Genomic DNA, 18257 nt, shown 5'->3' with positions numbered 1-18257 from the left:
TCTTTTTTTTAAAAATTTCAGATCTTAAAATATCAAAAATCTTGCAATTTTCACATTTGATTCCTGTTGTTCACATGGACATTAGTAGGGTCTGAGTCACATACTGTCTTACGAATTCATAGTTTCACTGTTCGTACAGTAAACAACCTATAATCTCACGGCTTTCACTGTACATACTCCCTTTTCATACAATAAAGTCTCCATAGCCTGTGCTCATAGTATAGAACTCATGGTTTCACTTGTACAGTAAAGAATCCAGTCTCACTTTTTGTACAGTAGAGAATTCATAGTCTGTGCTTGTTCCGTAGATAATCCAGTCTCACTGCTCTTACAGTAGAGAATCTGCATCTTGATTATTAAGACTATGTGCCCACATTGCAGAAATGCTGCGGAAATGTCAGCAGCATTTCCGCAACTCCCTGCCGTGTGTAAAACGCATGCATTTTCCAGCAAAAAACAAGCGTTTTGCAAGCGTTTTTAGCTTGCAGAATGCTTGCACTTTACAAGTGATTTGAAGCATCGCTTGGAAAAGTGATTGACAGGTTGGTCACGCAAGCATAGTGCTTGACAAGTGTGACCAACTTTTTACTATTGATGCTGCCTATGCTAATGTTAACGTTAAAAATAATTTAAAAAACGGTTCATCTGACGACCCCCAATCTCCTCAGCAGCGCTCCCTATACGTTCCGTTCCCAGGGATGCTTTGCACGAAGGACCTTTGTGATGTCACGGTCGCTTGACCGTGACGTCATCTCAGGTGATTCGCGCAATGCATCCCTGGGACCGGAAGCCGCTGCGTGTGTGCACCGCCGAGAGCGGGAGAACTCCGGAGGCCATGAATATGGATCCCAGGGCCTGAAGGAGAGTCTCCTCTCCTCCAGACTGGGTACCATCCGCACATGAAGCGCTCACTTTACGCATGGTGAGCATAGCCACATGCGTAGAGTGAGCGTTTCAATGCAATCCTATGGCGGCAGAATCTCTACGATTCCGCAGAAATAATGAACATGCTGCGGATTTTACCACTATGCGATTCCGCAGCGGGAAAATCCGCAGCATGGGACACAGCAACTGCGGAATCCCATAGGACTGCATGGGAATGAGGTTTTTAGGCAACTCATACCTCCCATTACTACCCGTTCCTACGGCTCCCTATCTAATATGAACTACCACAATTTTCCCAACATAAAACCCGTACCCCTGACGTTCACCTCCCTGCTCCCTCTCTCTGGAGCACTCTGGAATGCCCGCTCAATCTGCAATAAGCTTCATGTGATTCACGACCTTTTTCTCTCAATCTTGCCTTCCTCGGCCTCACAGGAACATGGCTAACATCCTCTGACACAGTCTCCCCTGCTGCACTGTGTTACGGCGGCCTACACTTCACCCACACCCCTCGCCCCGGCAACAGACATGGTGGAGGAGTGGGTCTTCTTTCTTCAAACTGCACCTTTAACCCAATCCCACCTCTACCCTCCCTTATCCTCCCCTCCAACCTCCAAGTGGCCATCATATACCGACCTCCGGGCCCAACCACTGCCTTTATTGACCAATTCTCCACCTGGCTTCTTCACTTTCTCTCTGCTGACATTCCCACCATCATCACAGGTGACTTCAACATCCTCACTGATACCCTGCAGTCAGCCTCCAAACTTCTGTCCCTTACTTCATCCTTTGGACTTACTCAGTGGTCCTCCGCAGCCACCCACACAGACGGACATACATTAGACCTGGTCTTCACCCGTCTCTGCTCTAACTTCACCACCTCCCCTCTATCCGACCACCATCTGCTCACCTTCTCATCTCTGCCCTCCTCACCAATCACCCATGTCCAGCAACATGCGCACCCCCGCAGGAACCTCGCACACCTAGACACCCACACACTCTCTGACTCTATACTACCACTGGCATCCATATCCTCACTCCACGACACAGACACTGCCACTGCTTTCTACAATACCACTCACATCAGCTATTGACATGGTCGCCCCTCTCGTTCATGGCAGAGTGCGACGTATCAATAGACAACCCTGGCACAATAACACCACTAAAAAGCTCCGACAAGTGTCCAGGGCTGCAGAACGGCGTTGGAAGAAAACATTTGCAAGATTTCACTGCACTCAAACTGGCAACACTCGCTTTTAAATCTGCTCTCACCTCTGCTAAACAGGCCTACTTCACAACCCTCGTATCTTCCCTATCCTCCAACCCCAAACAGTTATTCAAAACCTTTAACTCCCTCCTCCGCCCCCCCACTGCCCCCTCCAACCTCCCTCATCTCTGCTGAGGATTTTGCCACACACTTTAAACATAAGATCGACCAAACAAGGCAAGTCTTCATTGTTCAACCACCACAACCCCTTTGTATACCAGACCAATGTCCAAACCCCATAACCTCCCTATCCAACATCAATGAAGGGGGGCTTAATTGTCTCCTCTCCAAATCGCACCTCACCACCACTCTTATCTCATCCCAAACCCACCTCAACCCATCACTAACTTCTGGTACCTTCCCTTCTGCTTTCAAACATGCCACAATCGTGCCTATCCTTAAAAAAACCAACCCTCAATCCAACTGCTATGTCCAGCTATCGTCCAATATCGCTGCTCCCATTCGCTTCCAAACTCCTGGAGCAGCATGTCCTCGCTGAACTTTCCTCCCACCTCTCATCTAACTTGCTCTTTGACAATCTACAATCTGGTTTCCGCCCTGTTGTGGATTCTGTTTTTCGGCTCCCTCTGGTGGTTACAGATGGTACTGGGTGACTTGTGTTCTCTGCAGTCTCTGGTGTCCACCTGTTCTATCAGGATATGGGAGTTTCCTATTTAACCTGGCTTTCTTGTCATTTCCTCGCCGGCGATCAATGTAATCAGTGTGTCTTGTTACCTCTGCTTTCCGCTTCTGTAATCTTCAGGACAAGCTAAGTTTTTGATTTTCCTGTTCCACGTTTTGCTTTATTTTTGTTTTAGTCCAGCTTGCAGTTATGTGATTCCTTGTTGCTGGTTGCTCTAGTGGGCTGATATTACTCCTCATGTTCCATGAGTTGGCACATGAGTTCAAGTAATTTCAGGATGGTTTTTTGTAGGGTTTTTCGCTGACCGCGCAGTTCACTTTTGTAACTCATCAAAGAGAATGAAGACTTTCTAGACAGAACAGAAGCATCTCTACTGGTCACAGAAGGTGCAAAAAGTGTCAGAGAACCTCCAAAAGCAGATGAGTGGAAGCATGTGACCAAAAGAAGCAAGAAGACCATGGAGAAATCACCAACCACACAACTGAAGAACCGATATCAAATCTTTGTAGAGGATGAAGATGGCACACCTAAGAATGAAGCAATACCAGCAAGCAAAAAAGAAAAGGGCACACAGCAACAAGTGACAGCAAAAAGTACAGCCAAGAAGCAACGAAGAGTGGTGGTGGTGGGAGACTCACTACTCAGAGGCACAGAAGCAGCCATCTGCAGACCGGACATAACTGCAAGAGAAGTATGCTGCCTTCCAGGTGCGATGATCAAGGATGTGACCGATAGGATACCAAAGCTCTTCAGCTCCAAGGACGTCCACCCATTTCTTCTGATACATGTTGGCACCAATGACACGGCAAGGAAGGACCTACCGACAATCTGCAAGGACTTTGAAGAGTTGGGGAAGAAAGTAAAGGAACTGGATGCACAGGTAGTTTTTTCTTCTATCCTTCCAGTAGATGGGCATGGCACCAGGAGATGGAACAGGATCCTTGATGCAAACAACTGGCTAAGACGATGGTGCAGACAACAAGGATTTGGATTCCTGGACCACGGTGTGAATTACTGGTATGATGGACTCCTCGCCAGAGACGGACTACACCTCAACAAACCTGGGAAACACACATTCGCCAGAAGACTCGCTACACTCATCAGGAGGGCGTTAAACTAGAAGAAGAGGGGACGGGAAGAAAAACATTAGACTCGTACAAAGACGACCCAGGAAAACATACTCAGAAGGGAGGTAAGAACATTTCTAAAACAATCCACAGTGAGGAGATTGGAACAAAACAAAATCCTCTAAACTGCATGCTCGCAAACGCCAGAAGCCTGACAAACAAGATGGAAGAACTAGAAGCAGAAATATCTACAGGTAACTTTGACATAGTGGGAATAACCGAGACATGGTTAGACGAAAGCTATGACTGGGCAGTTAACTTACAGGGTTACAGTCTGTTTAGAAAGGATCGTAAAAATCGGAGAGGAGGAGGGGTTTGTCTCTATGTAAAGTCTTGTCTAAAGTCCACTTTAAGGGAGGATATTAGCGAAGGGAATGAAGATGTCGAGTCCATATGGGTTGAAATTCATGGAGGGAAAAATGGTAACAAAATTCTCATTGGGGTCTGTTACAAACCCCCAAATATAACAGAAAGCATGGAAAGTCTACTTCTAAAGCAGATAGATGAAGCTGCAACCCATAATGAGGTCCTGGTTATGGGGGACTTTAACTACCCGGATATTAACTGGGAAACAGAAACCTGTGAAACCCATAAAGGCAACAGGTTTATGCTAATAACCAAGAAAAATTATCTTTCACAATTGGTGCAGAATCCAACCAGAGGAGCAGCACTTTTAGACCTAATACTATCTAATAGACCTGACAGAATAACAAATCTGCAGGTGGTTGGGCATCTAGGAAATAGCGACCACAATATTGTACAGTTTCACCTGTCTTTCACTAGGGGGACTTGTCAGGGAGTCACAAAAACACTGAACTTTAGGAAGGCAAAGTTTGACCAGCTTAGAGATGCCCTTAATCTGGTAGACTGGGACAATATCCTCAGAAATGAGAATACAGATAATAAATGGGAAATGTTTAAGAACATCCTAAATAGGCAGTGTAAGCGGTTTATACCTTGTGGGAATAAAAGGACTAGAAATAGGAAAAACCCAATGTGGCTAAACAAAGAAGTAAGACAGGCAATTAACAGTAAAAAGAAGGCATTTGCACTACTAAAGCAGGATGGCACCATTGAAGCTCTAAAAAACTATAGGGAGAAAAATACTTTATCTAAAAAACTAATTAAAGCTGCCAAAAAGGAAACAGAGAAGCACATTGCTAAGGAGAGTAAAACTAATCCCAAACTGTTCTTCAACTATATCAATAGTAAAAGAATAAAAACTGAAAATGTAGGCCCCTTAAAAAATAGTGAGGAAAGAATGGTTGTAGATGACGAGGAAAAAGCTAACATATTAAACACCTTCTTCTCCACGGTATTCACGGTGGAAAATGAAATGCTAGGTGAAATCCCAAGAAACAATGAAAACCCTATATTAAGGGTCACCAATCTAACCCAAGAAGAGGTGCGAAACCGGCTAAATAAGATTAAAATAGATAAATCTCCGGGTCCGGATGGCATACACCCACGAGTACTAAGGGAACTAAGTAATGTAATAGATAAACCATTATTTCTTATTTTTAGGGACTCTATAGCGACAGGGTCTGTTCCGCAGGACTGGCGCATAGCAAATGTGGTGCCAATATTCAAAAAGGGCTCTAAAAGTGAACCTGGAAATTATAGGCCAGTAAGTCTAACCTCTATTGTCGGTAAAATATTTGAAGGGTTTCTGAGGGATGTTATTCTGGATTATCTCAATGAGAATAACTGTTTAACTCCATATCAGCATGGGTTTATGAGAAATCGCTCCTGTCAAACCAATCTAATCAATTTTTATGAAGAGGTAAGCTATAGGCTGGACCACGGTGAGTCATTGGACGTGGTATATCTCGATTTTTCCAAAGCGTTTGATACCGTGCCGCACAAGAGGTTGGTACACAAAATGAGAATGCTTGGTCTGGGGGAAAATGTGTGTAAATGGGTTAGTAACTGGCTTAGTGATAGAAAGCAGAGGGTGGTTATAAATGGTATAGTCTCTAACTGGGTCGCTGTGACCAGTGGGGTACCGCAGGGGTCAGTATTGGGACCTGTTCTCTTCAACATATTCATTAATGATCTGGTAGAAGGTTTACACAGTAAAATATCGATATTTGCAGATGATACAAAACTATGTAAAGCAGTTAATACAAGAGAAGATAGTATTCTGCTACAGATGGATCTGGATAAGTTGGAAACTTGGGCTGAAAGGTGGCAGATGAGGTTTAACAATGATAAATGTAAGGTTATACACATGGGAAGAAGAAATCAATATCACCATTACACACTGAACGGGAAACCACTGGGTAAATCTGACAGGGAGAAGGACTTGGGGATCCTAGTTAATGATAAACTTACCTGGAGCAGCCAGTGCCAGGCAGCAGCTGCCAAGGCAAACAGGATCATGGGGTGCATTAAAAGAGGTCTGGATACACATGATGAGAGCATTATACTGCCTCTGTACAAATCCCTAGTTAGACCGCACATGGAGTACTGTGTCCAGTTTTGGGCACCGGTGCTCAGGAAGGATATAATGGAACTAGACAGAGTACAAAGGAGGGCAACAAAATTAATAAAGGGGATGGGAGAACTACAATACCCAGATAGATTAGCGAAATTAGGATTATTTAGTCTAGAAAAAAGACGACTGAGGGGCGATCTAATAACCATGTATAAGTATATAAGGGGACAATACAAATATCTCGCTGAGGATCTGTTTATACCAAGGAAGGTGACGGGCACAAGGGGGCATTCTTTGCGTCTGGAGGAGAGAAGGTTTTTCCACCAACATAGAAGAGGATTCTTTACTGTTAGGGCAGTGAGAATCTGGAATTGCTTGCCTGAGGAGGTGGTGATGGCGAACTCAGTCGAGGGGTTCAAGAGAGGCCTGGATGTCTTCCTGGAGCAGAACAATATTGTATCATACAATTATTAGGTTCTGTAAAAGGACGTAGATCTGGGGATTTATTATGACGGAATATAGGCTGAACTGGATGGACAAATGTCTTTTTTCGGCCTTACTAACTATGTTACTATGTTACTATGTTACTATGTATCCTCTGCTATCTAGCTTTAGCGGGCCTCATTTTGCTGAATCTGTTTTCATAACTACGTATGTGCTTTCCTCTCATTTCACCGTCATTACATGTGGGGGGCTGCTATTTCTGTGGGGTGTTTCTCTGGAGGCAAGAGAGGTCTGTGTTTCTTCTAATAGGGGAAGCTAGTTCTTCGGCTGGCGCAAGACGTCTAGGAATCATCGTAGGCACGTTCCCCGGCTACTGCTAGTTGTGTGAATTAGGTTCAGGATCGCGGTCAGCTCAGTTTCCATCACCCTAGAGCTTGTTCTGTTTTTTGTGCTTGTCCTTTTGTAATCCCCTGCCATTGGGATCATGACAGTATCGCCGGCCCGAAAAGTGGTAATCGTATTGGCTGAAGTAGGAGGAAAAGTAGTCTGAGGAAGTTTTTTTTTTTTTTTCTTTTTCTTCCTCCCCTCAGAGTTTGCTGCCTAGCCTTAATTGCAGCCTGGCTGCGTCTTGCCTCCTCTTAATCCTTGAATGGCTCTGACCTCAGCTGTTTATCATGGACGTCCAGAGTTTGGCTTCCAGCCTGAATAATCTTGCTGCTAAGGTTCAAAATATACAAGATTTTGTTGTACATGCTCCTATGTCTGAACCTAGAATTCCTATCCCAGAGTTTTTTTCTGGAGATAGATCTAGTTTTCTGAATTTTAGGAACAATTGCAAGTTGTTTCTTTCTTTGAAATCTCGCTCCTCTGGAGACCCTGCTCAGCAAGTCAAGATTGTAATATCTTTCCTGCGGGGTGACCCTCAGAATTGGGCATTTGCATTGGCACCAGGGGATCCTGCGTTGCTCAATGTGGATGCGTTTTTTCTGGCATTGGGTTTGCTCTATGAGGAACCTAACCTAGAGATTCAGGCTGAAAAAGCTTTATTGGCTCTCTCAGGGGCAAGATGAAGCAGAAATATATTGTCAGAAATTTCGGAAATGGTCGGTGCTTACTCAGTGGAATGAGTGCGCCCTGGCTGCAAAATTCAGAGATGGCCTTTCTGAGGCCATTAAAGATGTTATGGTGGGGTTCCCTGCGCCTACAGGTCTGAATGAGTCTATGACTATGGCTATTCAGATTGATCGGCGTTTACGGGAGCGCAAACCTGTGCACCATTTGGCGGTGTCTTCTGAGCAGGCACCTGAGACAATGCAATGTGATAGAATTCAGTCCAGAAGTGAACGGTAAAACTATAGGCGGAAGAATGGGTTGTGTTTTTATTGTGGTGATTCAGCTCATGTTATATCAGCATGCTCTAAACGCACAAAAAAGGTTGATAAGTCTGTTGCCATTAGTACTTTACAGTCTAAGTTCATTCTGTCTGTGACTCTGATTTGTTCATTATCAGCCATTTCCGTCGATGCCTATGTGGATTCAGGTGCTGCCCTGAGTCTTATGGATTGGTCATTTGCCAACCGCTGTGGGTTTAGTCTGGAGCCTCTGGAAGTCCCTATTCCTTTGAAAGGAATTGACTCTACACCTTTGGCTATGAATAAACCTCAGTACTGGACACAAGTGACCATGCGTATGACTCCCGTTCATCAGGAGGTGATTCGCTTCCTGGTACTGTATAATTTACATGATGTCTTAGTGCTTGGTTTGCCATGGTTACAAACTCATAACCCAGTCTTGGACTGGAAAACGATGTCTGTGTTAAGCTGGGGATGTCAGGGGGTTCATGATGATGCACCTCCGATTTCTATTGCTTCATCTACTCCTTCTGAGGTTCCTGTATTTTTGTCTGATTATCGGGATGTTTTTGAGGAGCCTAGGCTCAATTCGCTTCCTCCTCACAGGGATTGCGATTGTGCTATAGATTTGATTCCTGGCAGTAAATTTCCTAAAGGTCGTTTGTTCAATCTGTCAGTGCCAGAGCATACTGCTATGCGGGATTATGTTAAGGAGTCCTTGGAAAAGGGACATATCCGTCCATCTTCGTCTCCTTTGGGAGCAGGTTTTTTTTTCGTGGCCAAAAAAGATGGTTCCTTGAGGCCTTGTATAGATTACCGTCTTTTGAATAAGATTACGGTCAAATATCAGTATCCTTTGCCATTGTTGACTGATTTGTTCGCTCGCATTAAGGGGGCTAAATGGTTCACTAAGATTGATCTTCGGGGTGCGTATAATCTTGTGCGGATAAAGCAGGGTGATGAGTGGAAAACCGCATTTAATACGCCTGAGGGCCATTTTGAGTATTTGGTGATGCCTTTTGGACTTTCTAATGCTCCTTCTGTCTTCCAGTCCTTTATGCACGATATTTTCCGTGAATATCTGGATAAATTTATGATTGTGTATTTGGATGATGTTTTGGTTTTTTCTGATGACTGGGAGTCCCATGTTCAGCAGGTCAGGAAGGTGTTTCAGGTCCTGCGGGCCAATTCTTTGTTTGTAAAAGGTTCAAAGTGTCTCTTTGGAGTCCAGAAGATTTCTTTTTTAGGGTATATTTCTTCCCCTTCTACTATTGAGATGGATCCCGTCAAGGTTCAAGCTATTTGTGACTGGACGCAGCCTACATCTCTTAAGAGTCTACAGAAGTTCTTGGGCTTTGCTAATTTTTATCGTCGTTTCATAACAAATTTTTCTAGTGTTGTTAAGCCTTTGACGGATTTGACTAAGAAGGGGGCTGATGATTGGTCTCCTGCGGCTGTGGAGGCCTTTTAGGAACTTAAGCGCCGGTTTTCTTCTGCTCCTGTGTTGCGTCAGCCAGATGTTTCGCTTCCTTTTCAGGTTGAGGTTGATGCTTCTGAGATTGGAGCGGGGGCGGTTTTGTCACAGAGAAGCTCCGATTGCTCGGTGATGAAGCCATGTGCGTTCTTTTCTAGAAAGTTTTCGCCCACTGAGCGGAATTATGATGTTGGTAATCGGGAGCTTTTGGCCATGAAGTGGGCATTTGAGGAGTGGCGTCATTGGCTTGAGGGTGCTAGACATCGTGTGGTGGTCTTGACTGATCACAAAAATCTGATTTACCTTGAGTCTGCCAAGCGTCTGAATCCTAGACAGGCTCGTTGGTCACTATTTTTCTCCCGTTTCGATTTTGTGGTTTCATACCTGCCAGGTTCAAAGAATGTGAAGGCGGATGCTCTTTCTAGGAGTTTTGTGCCTGATTCCCCTGGAAATTCTGAGCCCACTGGTATCCTTAGGGATGGGGTGATTTTGTCGGCTGTCTTCCCAGACTTGCGACGTGCTTTGCAGGAGTTTCAGGCGGATAAACCTGATCGTTGTCCGCCTGAAAGACTGTTTGTTCCGGATAATTGGACCAGTAGAGTCATCTCCGAGGTCCATTCTTCTGCGTTGGCAGGTCATCCTGGAATATTTGGTACTAGAGACTTGGTGGCCAGGTCTTTTTGGTGGCCTTCCTTGTCGAGGGATGTGCGTTCTTTTGTGCAGTCTTGTGAAGTTTGCGCTCGGGCTAAGCCTTGCTGTTCTCGGGCCAGTGGATTGTTGTCACCTTTGCCTATCCCGAAGAGGCCTTGGACGCACATTTCCATGGACTTTATTTCGGATCTCCCTGTCTCTCAAAAAATGTCCGTCATCTGGGTTGTGTGTGACCGCTTTTCTAAGATGGTTCATCTGGTACCCTTGCCTAAGTTACCTTCCTCCTCTGAGTTGGTCCCTCTGTTTTTTCAGAACGTGGTTCGTTTGCATGGGATTCCGGAGAACATTGTTTCTGACAGGGGATCCCAGTTTGTGTCTAGATTTTGGCGGACGTTCTGTGCTAAGATGGGCATTGATTTGTCCTTTTCGTCTGCATTCCATCCTCAGACGAATGGCCAGATGGAACAAACTAATCAGACCTTGGAAACTTATTTAAGGTGTTTTGTTTCTGCTGATCAAGATGACTGGGTTACCTTTTTGCCGCTTGCCGAATTTGCCCTTAATAATCGGGCTAGTTCTGCTACCTTGGTTTCTCCTTTCTTTTGTAATTCGGGGTTTCATCCTCGTTTTTCCTCTGGTCAGGTTGAGCCTTCTGATTGTCCTGGAGTGGACATGGTGGTGGATAGGTTGCATCAGATTTGGAGTCATGTGGTGGACAATTTGAAGTTGTCCCAGGAGAGGGCTCAGCAGTTTGCTAATCGCCGTCGCCGCGTGGGTCCTCGACTTCGTGTTGGGGACTTGGTGTGGTTGTCTTCTCGTTTTGTTCCGATGAAGGTCTCTTCTCCTAAGTTCAAGCCTCGGTTCATCGGTCCCTATAGGATCTTGGAAATTCTTAACCCTGTGTCGTTTCGTTTGGATCTCCCGGCATCGTTTGCTATTCATAATGTGTTCCATCGGTCGTTATTGCGGAAGTATGAGGTACCTGTTGTTCCTTCGCTTGAGCCTCCTGCTCCGGTGCTGGTGGAGGGAGAATTGGAGTATGTTGTGGAGAAGATCTTGGATTCTCGTGTTTCCAGACGGAAACTTCAGTATTTGGTCAAGTGGAAGGGTTATGGTCAGGAGGATAATTCTTGGGTGGTTGCCTCTGATGTTCATGCTGCTGATTTGGTCCGTGCATTTCATAGTGCTCATCCTGGTCGCCCTGGTGGTTCTCGTGAGGGTTCGGTGACCCCTCCTCAAGGGGGGGTACTGTTGTGGATTCTGTTTTTGGGCTCCCTCTGGTGGTTACAGATGGTACTGGGTGACTTGTGTTCTCTGCAGTCTCTGGTGTCCACCTGTTTTATCAGGATATGGGAGTTTCCTATTTAACCTGGCTTTCTTGTCATTTCCTCGCCGGCGATCAATGTAATCAGTGTGTCTTGTTACCTCTGCTTTCCGCTTCTGTAATCTTCAGGACAAGCTAAGTTTTTGATTTTCCTGTTCCACGTTTTGCTTTATTTTTATTTTAGTCCAGCTTGCAGTTATGTGATTCCTTGTTGCTGGTTGCTTTAGTGGGCTGATATTACTCCTCATGTTCCATGAGTTGGCACATGAGTTCAAGTAATTTCAGGATGGTTTTTTGTAGGGTTTTTCGCTGACCGCGCAGTTCACTTTTGTATCCTCTGCTATCTAGCTTTAGCGGGCCTCATTTTGCTGAATCTGTTTTCATAACTACGTATGTGCTTTCCTCTCATTTCACCGTCATTACATGTGGGGGGCTGCTATTTCTGTGGGGTGTTTCTCTGGAGGCAAGAGAGGTCTGTGTTTCTTCTAATAGGGGAAGCTAGTTCTTCGGCTGGCGCAAGACGTCTAGGAATCATCGTAGGCACGTTCCCCGGCTACTGCTAGTTGTGTGAATTAGGTTCAGGATCGCGGTCAGCTCAGTTTCCATCACCCTAGAGCTTGTTCTGTTTTTTGTGCTTGTCCTTTTGTGATCCCCTGCCATTGGGATCATGACACCGCCCCCATCACTCAACTGAGACCTCCCTGACCAAAATCACTAACGACCTATTTACAGCCAAAGCTAGCGGACAATAATTTGTACTCCTCCTCCTAGACCTGTTCTCTGCTTTCGACACAGTTGACCACTGCCTCCTACTACAGATCCTCTCCTTCTTTGGCATCAAAGACCTCGCCCTATCCTGGATCTCCTCATACCTTTCCAACCGCACATTCAGCGTCTCCCACTCCCACACTACCTCCTCATCTCATCCTCTCTCTTTTGGGAGTCCCCCAAGGCTCTGTTCTAGGACCCCTACTCTTCTCAATCTATACACTTGGCCTGTGACAGCTCATAAAGTCCCATGGATTCCAGGACCATTTATATGCTGATGACACTCAGATCTACCTCTCTGGCCCAGGCGTCACCGCTCTGCTGTCCAGAATCCCAAAGTGTCTATCAGCCATATCCTCCTTCTCTCGCGTCCTCAAACTCAGTGTGGACAAATCTGAACTCATCATCTTTTCTCCATCTCATAGATCTTCCCTACCTGACCTATCACTATTCACGGCATCACGCTTTCCCCCGTACCGGAAGTGCACTGCCTCGGAGTAACCCTTGACCCTGCCCTTCAAACCGCACATCCAAGCTTTTTCCACCTCCTGTCGCCTCCAACTCAAAAATATCTCCAGAATCCGTCCTTTCCTCAAGTGTCAATTTACTAAAATGGTTGTGCATGCCCTCATCATCTCCCGCCTTTACTACTGCAACATCCTTTTCTGTGGCCTCCCTGGTAACACCCTTGCACCTCTCCAGCCCATCCTTAACTCTGCTGCCCGACTAATTCATCTCTCTACTTGCTACTCCTCCGCTTCCCCCCTCTGCAAATCTCTTCACTGGCTCCCATTCCCTCAGCGTATACAGTTCAAATTACTTATACTAACCTACAAAGCCATCCATAACCTGTCTCCTACATAGCCTGCACTGACCCCACTGCCTCCTCACCACTACCGAAGCTACCGCCTCACCATCACCGGAGCTCCTACAACCCCCAACCTATTGTCTCCATCCCCACCATCCTGTAGCATGTAAGTCCGCTAGGGAAGGATCCTCGCCCCTCTGTATCAGTCTGTAATTGTTAGTTGCTTACTGTAAGCGATATCTGTAATTTGTATGTAACCCCTTCTCATGTACAGCACCATGGAATCAATGGTGCTATATAAATAATCCTGTATTATCTACTGTATATAGAGGTGTTATCAGTCATTGTAAAGGAGGAGGAGGTGAGCTGTGACATCACCTATTGTGAGTGGTGGATCCGGTGTTATCTACTGTATATAGAGGTGTTATCAGTCATTGTACAGGAGGAGGTGAGCTGTGACATCACCTATTGTGAATGGTGGATCCTGTGTTATCTACTGTATATAGAGGTGTTATCAGTCATTGTACAGGAGGAGGAGGTGAGCTGAGACATTAGCTATTGTGAATGGAAGAGACTTATCAGCTTTGTATAATGTTGTTACCTTTCATTGCAATCTTGTCTGTGGTGATAAAAAGACTAATATATATATATATATACACACACACACATACATACATACATACATATATACACACACACACACACACTAGATGGTGGCCCGATTCTAATGCATCGGGTATTCTAGAATATGCATGTCCACGTAGTATACAGCACAGAGCCACGTAGTATATTGGCCAGCCACGTAGTATATTGCCCAGCCATGTATGTCACAGGTTAAAAAATAAAAAAATAAACATATACTCACCTTCCGAGGGCCCCTTGTAGTTCGGTCACATGACCGTTACGCCATGGCAGGTCCTTCTCGCGCAGGACCTGTGCCGACGTCGCGGTCACCTGACCGTGACATCATGGCAGGTCCTTCTCCCATACACTCCTTGCCACCGGAACTTGCCGCTTACATGGAGCGGTTACCGGAGCGTAGCGAGGAGCTGGAAAGGCGGCGGAAGGTGAGTATATAATGATTTTTTATTTTATTATTTTTAACATTAGATGTTTTTACTATTGAAGCTGCATAGGCAGCATCAATAGTAAAAACTTGGTCATACAGGGTTAATAGCGGCGGTAACGGAGTGAGTTACCCACGGCATAACGCGGTCTGACAGAGGCCGCGACCAATGAATATCCGTGACAGACAGACGGAAGTGACCCTTAGACACATATAGTAGATGACGATATTGAAAATTGTAAAAAAAACAAAAAAACACTATTTTAAAAAAACATTTAAGATAGCAAACTTTAACATGAGGTTATTTTCTGATGACACATGCCCTTTAAAGGGAACTTGTCACCTGATTGATGTTGCCCAAACCATGACCAGCATTAATTAGATTCTGGCTAGACTTCTCTGTAAGGCTCCATAGAAAATATACTTTAAAGGGAACCTGTCACCTGAATTTGGCGGGACTGGTTTTGGGTCATATGGGCGGAGTTTTCGGGTGTTTGATTCACCCTTTCCTTACCCGCTGGCTGCATGCTGGCTGCAATATTGGATTGAAGTTCATTTTCTGTCCTCCATAGTACACGCCTGCGCAAAGCAATCTTGCCTTGTGCAGGCGTGTACTATGGAGGACAGAGAATGAACTTCATTCCAATATTGCAGCCAGCATGCAGCCAGCGGGTAAGGAAAGGGTGAATCAAACACCCGAAAACTCCGCCCATATGACCCAAAACCAGTCCCGCCAAATTCAGGTGACAGAGTCCCTTTAACCATCTGTCTGTTAACCACAAGTTGAGATGACGCCGATTGTTCCCAGCACTGCTAGGTGAATGACATCTCTCACCAGGGGAGAGACCTGTCAATCACCTGCAGCAGCGCTGGGAGGAGCCGGCTGCAGAGAAGAGATGAGACTAGTCCGACTTATGCCAGCATTGCTGGGAAGAGTTGCTCACTACCATCGTTTATATGGACGCCATACATTAAGGATGCTTTAGGATTTGGGGAGGGGGGGGGTGGTCTTATGATCGCCCCCACTTGTATAGGAAATGACCAGATAATGAAGAATCTGAATGAGTCCATTGTACATTTCTTTATCGCAGGCAGGTGCTGGAGATAATGGCAGCGGTGAGAGAAGAGGAGCCGGAGGAGCTGGCGAAAACTCTGTACAACAACACAACCAAAGTGTTTTTCCCAGACGTGTAGAGAGTGCGCGATGGGAACTATTCACTATGGGAAGATATACTAATAAATGGGGCGAGAGATCAGGACCATATACCATGGAGCATCCGGGATCAGTATGATGGATGCCAGTTAGTACTTCAGAGCGTCATTCCCACATTGGGCTTGTCCCCAACTGTGCCAGCTACACAAAAAATAAAACTGAAGTTCTTTTCTGTGTTGTGACAATGGTTCACATTCATCTGTGCATTATCATCATATACAAATAAATTATCTGCCGTTATTAAAGCAGCGATTATTAGACCCTTTCTCACGGTCCTAGACTTGTGTAACATCTGCCGCCCTCACTACTTTTGTAAAGTTTTTTTGCAAACTGTGGATCACAAAGGAAACCCATGAATTGCCATTAACACTTGCAGGGGGCCACATCAGGCCCCTTTATCGGGTACAATGGCGTCAAGAAAGGAAGATGCTTCAGCAACCCGCCGGCGGTGTTTTCTGACTGCCGCATGGCTTCCAAAGCCTGAAGCGGTTGAAATAAAGGGAGAAGATGGAACATATGCACAGAAAGCGGTTTTGATGTTGTTATTTTTCGATGTTTGAGTTATTAGAGTGGAATCCAGTTGAAAAGGACACTGTGTGCGCATACGCCGAGACCTACTCTCCACCGGATCAGTGGGGTCTGCGCTTCCTACCCCATCGCCAGGCCTTACAAGAGCCGTCCATGCCTATCAGATTTCCTCCAGCAATGTGCCATCAACGTGGTCCTCCCAGTTTCATACAGAAAAAAGTATGTGTGTCTGTCCTGGAAATCCCACGTCTCTGATTGGTCGAGGCCGCCAGGCCTCGACGAATCAGCGACGGGCACAGTATCGACGTAGAAACCCGCGTCTGATTGGCCTCGACCAATCAGCGACGGCACAGCGACGATGATGTCATAAAGGACGTAGACATCCCGCGTCTCTGATTCAGCGACGGGCACAGTATCGACGTAGATGTCATAATGGTTGCCATGGCGACGATGATGTCATAAAGGTTGCCTCGACCAATCAGCGACGGGCACAGTCTGCCGCGAATTCTGGAATCATCATTGTCCATATACTACGTGGACATGCATATTCTAGAATACCCGATGCGTTAGAATCGGGCCACAATCTAGTATATATATAACTATGTAATTAGAGATGGGGGAATCCAATTAGAAATGTTCGTACTGGACAGTCACTGATCAGGCCTGAACGCCAAACACGGACTTTCTGCTGAAGTTCGGGGTTGCGAGGAGAGAGCGAGCACAAGAGTTTTTTTTTTTCTTAGCAGTTCGATACCCAAACTTTAGAAAAAGTTTGAATATTCCCCAATCCACCCATAACTATATAAGGGGAGATAGCAGTGTGCATGATTTTCCTCCAAATATTGGATGAGCCTTACCTATTAAAGTCTACGGGTGCGATGGAAGAAATATATGGGCGTCATACAGAGCCACAGATTTTTACAGATACATTGGAACGCTGTAGCATAGGAAACTGGACCTGACAAGTGGGGGACAAAAATAATCTCACTTATGGATTTGTGAACCTACCCCAGGCAGACATTTTAACCCCTTAAGGACACTTGTTTTTTCACTGCCATTTTCCCTCCCCTTCGAGCAAAAAATTTTTTTCCCATTATACAGCTCTGGCAAAAATTAAGAGACCACCACATCAAAACCCTGTCATGGGCCGCCCAATCTCCAGACCTGAACCCCATTGAAAACCTCTGGAATGTAATCAAGAGGATGATGGATAGTCACAAGCCATCAAACAAAGAAGAACTGCTGACATTATTGTACCAGAAGCAGTGTGAAAGACTGGTGGAAAGCATGCCAAGACGCATGAAAGCTGTGATTAAAAATCATGGTTATTCCACAAAATATTGATTTCTGCACTCTTCCTGAGTAAAACATTAGTATTGTTGTTTCTAACTTATGAACTTGTTTTCTTTGCATTATTTGAGGTCTGAAAGCACAGTTTTTTGTTGTGTTTTTTACCAATTCTTTTCAGAAAGAAATACAAAATGTATTGCTTGGAAATTCGGAGACATGTTGTCAGAAGTTTATAGAATAAAAGAACAATTTACATTTTACTCGAAAATAGAGCTATAAAGAGAAAAATCAGACAAACTGAACGTTTTGTTGTGCTCTCAATTTTTGCCAAAGCTGTATGACGGCATGTTTTTTTCTTGTCTTCAGGACAAGATAGTTTTGTATGACAAGTAAGGACAAGAAGAAGAAAAATTACAATAGCACCATTTTTCTTTCACGGCAGTAAAAATGTCCTAACACTCATGTCAGTACCTAATATCAAATTTACCGTATATACTCGTGTATAAGCAGAGTTTCTCAGCACTTTTTTTGTGCTGAAAACACCAATCCGCCCACCCCCCTTGGCTTATACAGGAGTCATTGTCCCAGAAGACAGCAGAGGAGGGGGAGCAGCAGGTTACAGGAGGCAGAAGTGGCTGTAACTGTACCCGCAGCTAAAGAGAAAATGACATGAATATTCATTTCTCTTATCGCGAACAGTTACAGCTGCTCGATCGTTAAAGTAATGGATATTCATTCACCTCTCTCTCTACTCACATAGGCGTGGAGAGAGGTGAATATTCATTTCCTTAATGAGCAGGGACACGATTGCCAGGCTGCAGGCACCGGAAAAAGCTGCTGCGAGGGTGCGCAGGGAAGGTAAGTAGGATGTTTTTTTTATTTTTTTAATGCTTTTCTCATGGGGGCCATGCATGCAAGGATGGGAATGAGGAAAAATGCATACTCGAGTCAATAAGTTTTCCCAGTTTTTTGTGTCAAAA

The 18257-nt window shown here is 45.1% G+C and overlaps 1 protein-coding gene across 1 annotated transcript in view; it reads left to right on the top strand.

Annotated features, from left to right (window-relative positions):
• The window catches only part of TATDN1 (TatD DNase domain containing 1), a 43492-nt gene extending 27788 nt beyond the window's left edge, over positions 1–15704 (top strand). The window contains exon 12 of the mRNA XM_069731871.1: positions 15338–15704. Coding sequence (XP_069587972.1) covers positions 15338–15440 — 103 coding nt within the window. The 3' untranslated portion in view covers positions 15441–15704. The remainder of the gene's footprint in view (positions 1–15337) is intronic.
• The last annotated feature ends 2553 nt before the right edge of the window (positions 15705–18257 follow it).

This window comes from Ranitomeya imitator, chromosome 6, assembly GCF_032444005.1.
Source record: "Ranitomeya imitator isolate aRanImi1 chromosome 6, aRanImi1.pri, whole genome shotgun sequence".
Taxonomy (NCBI): Eukaryota; Metazoa; Chordata; class Amphibia; order Anura; family Dendrobatidae; genus Ranitomeya; species Ranitomeya imitator.
This window is presented reverse-complemented; position numbering and strand designations above follow the sequence as displayed.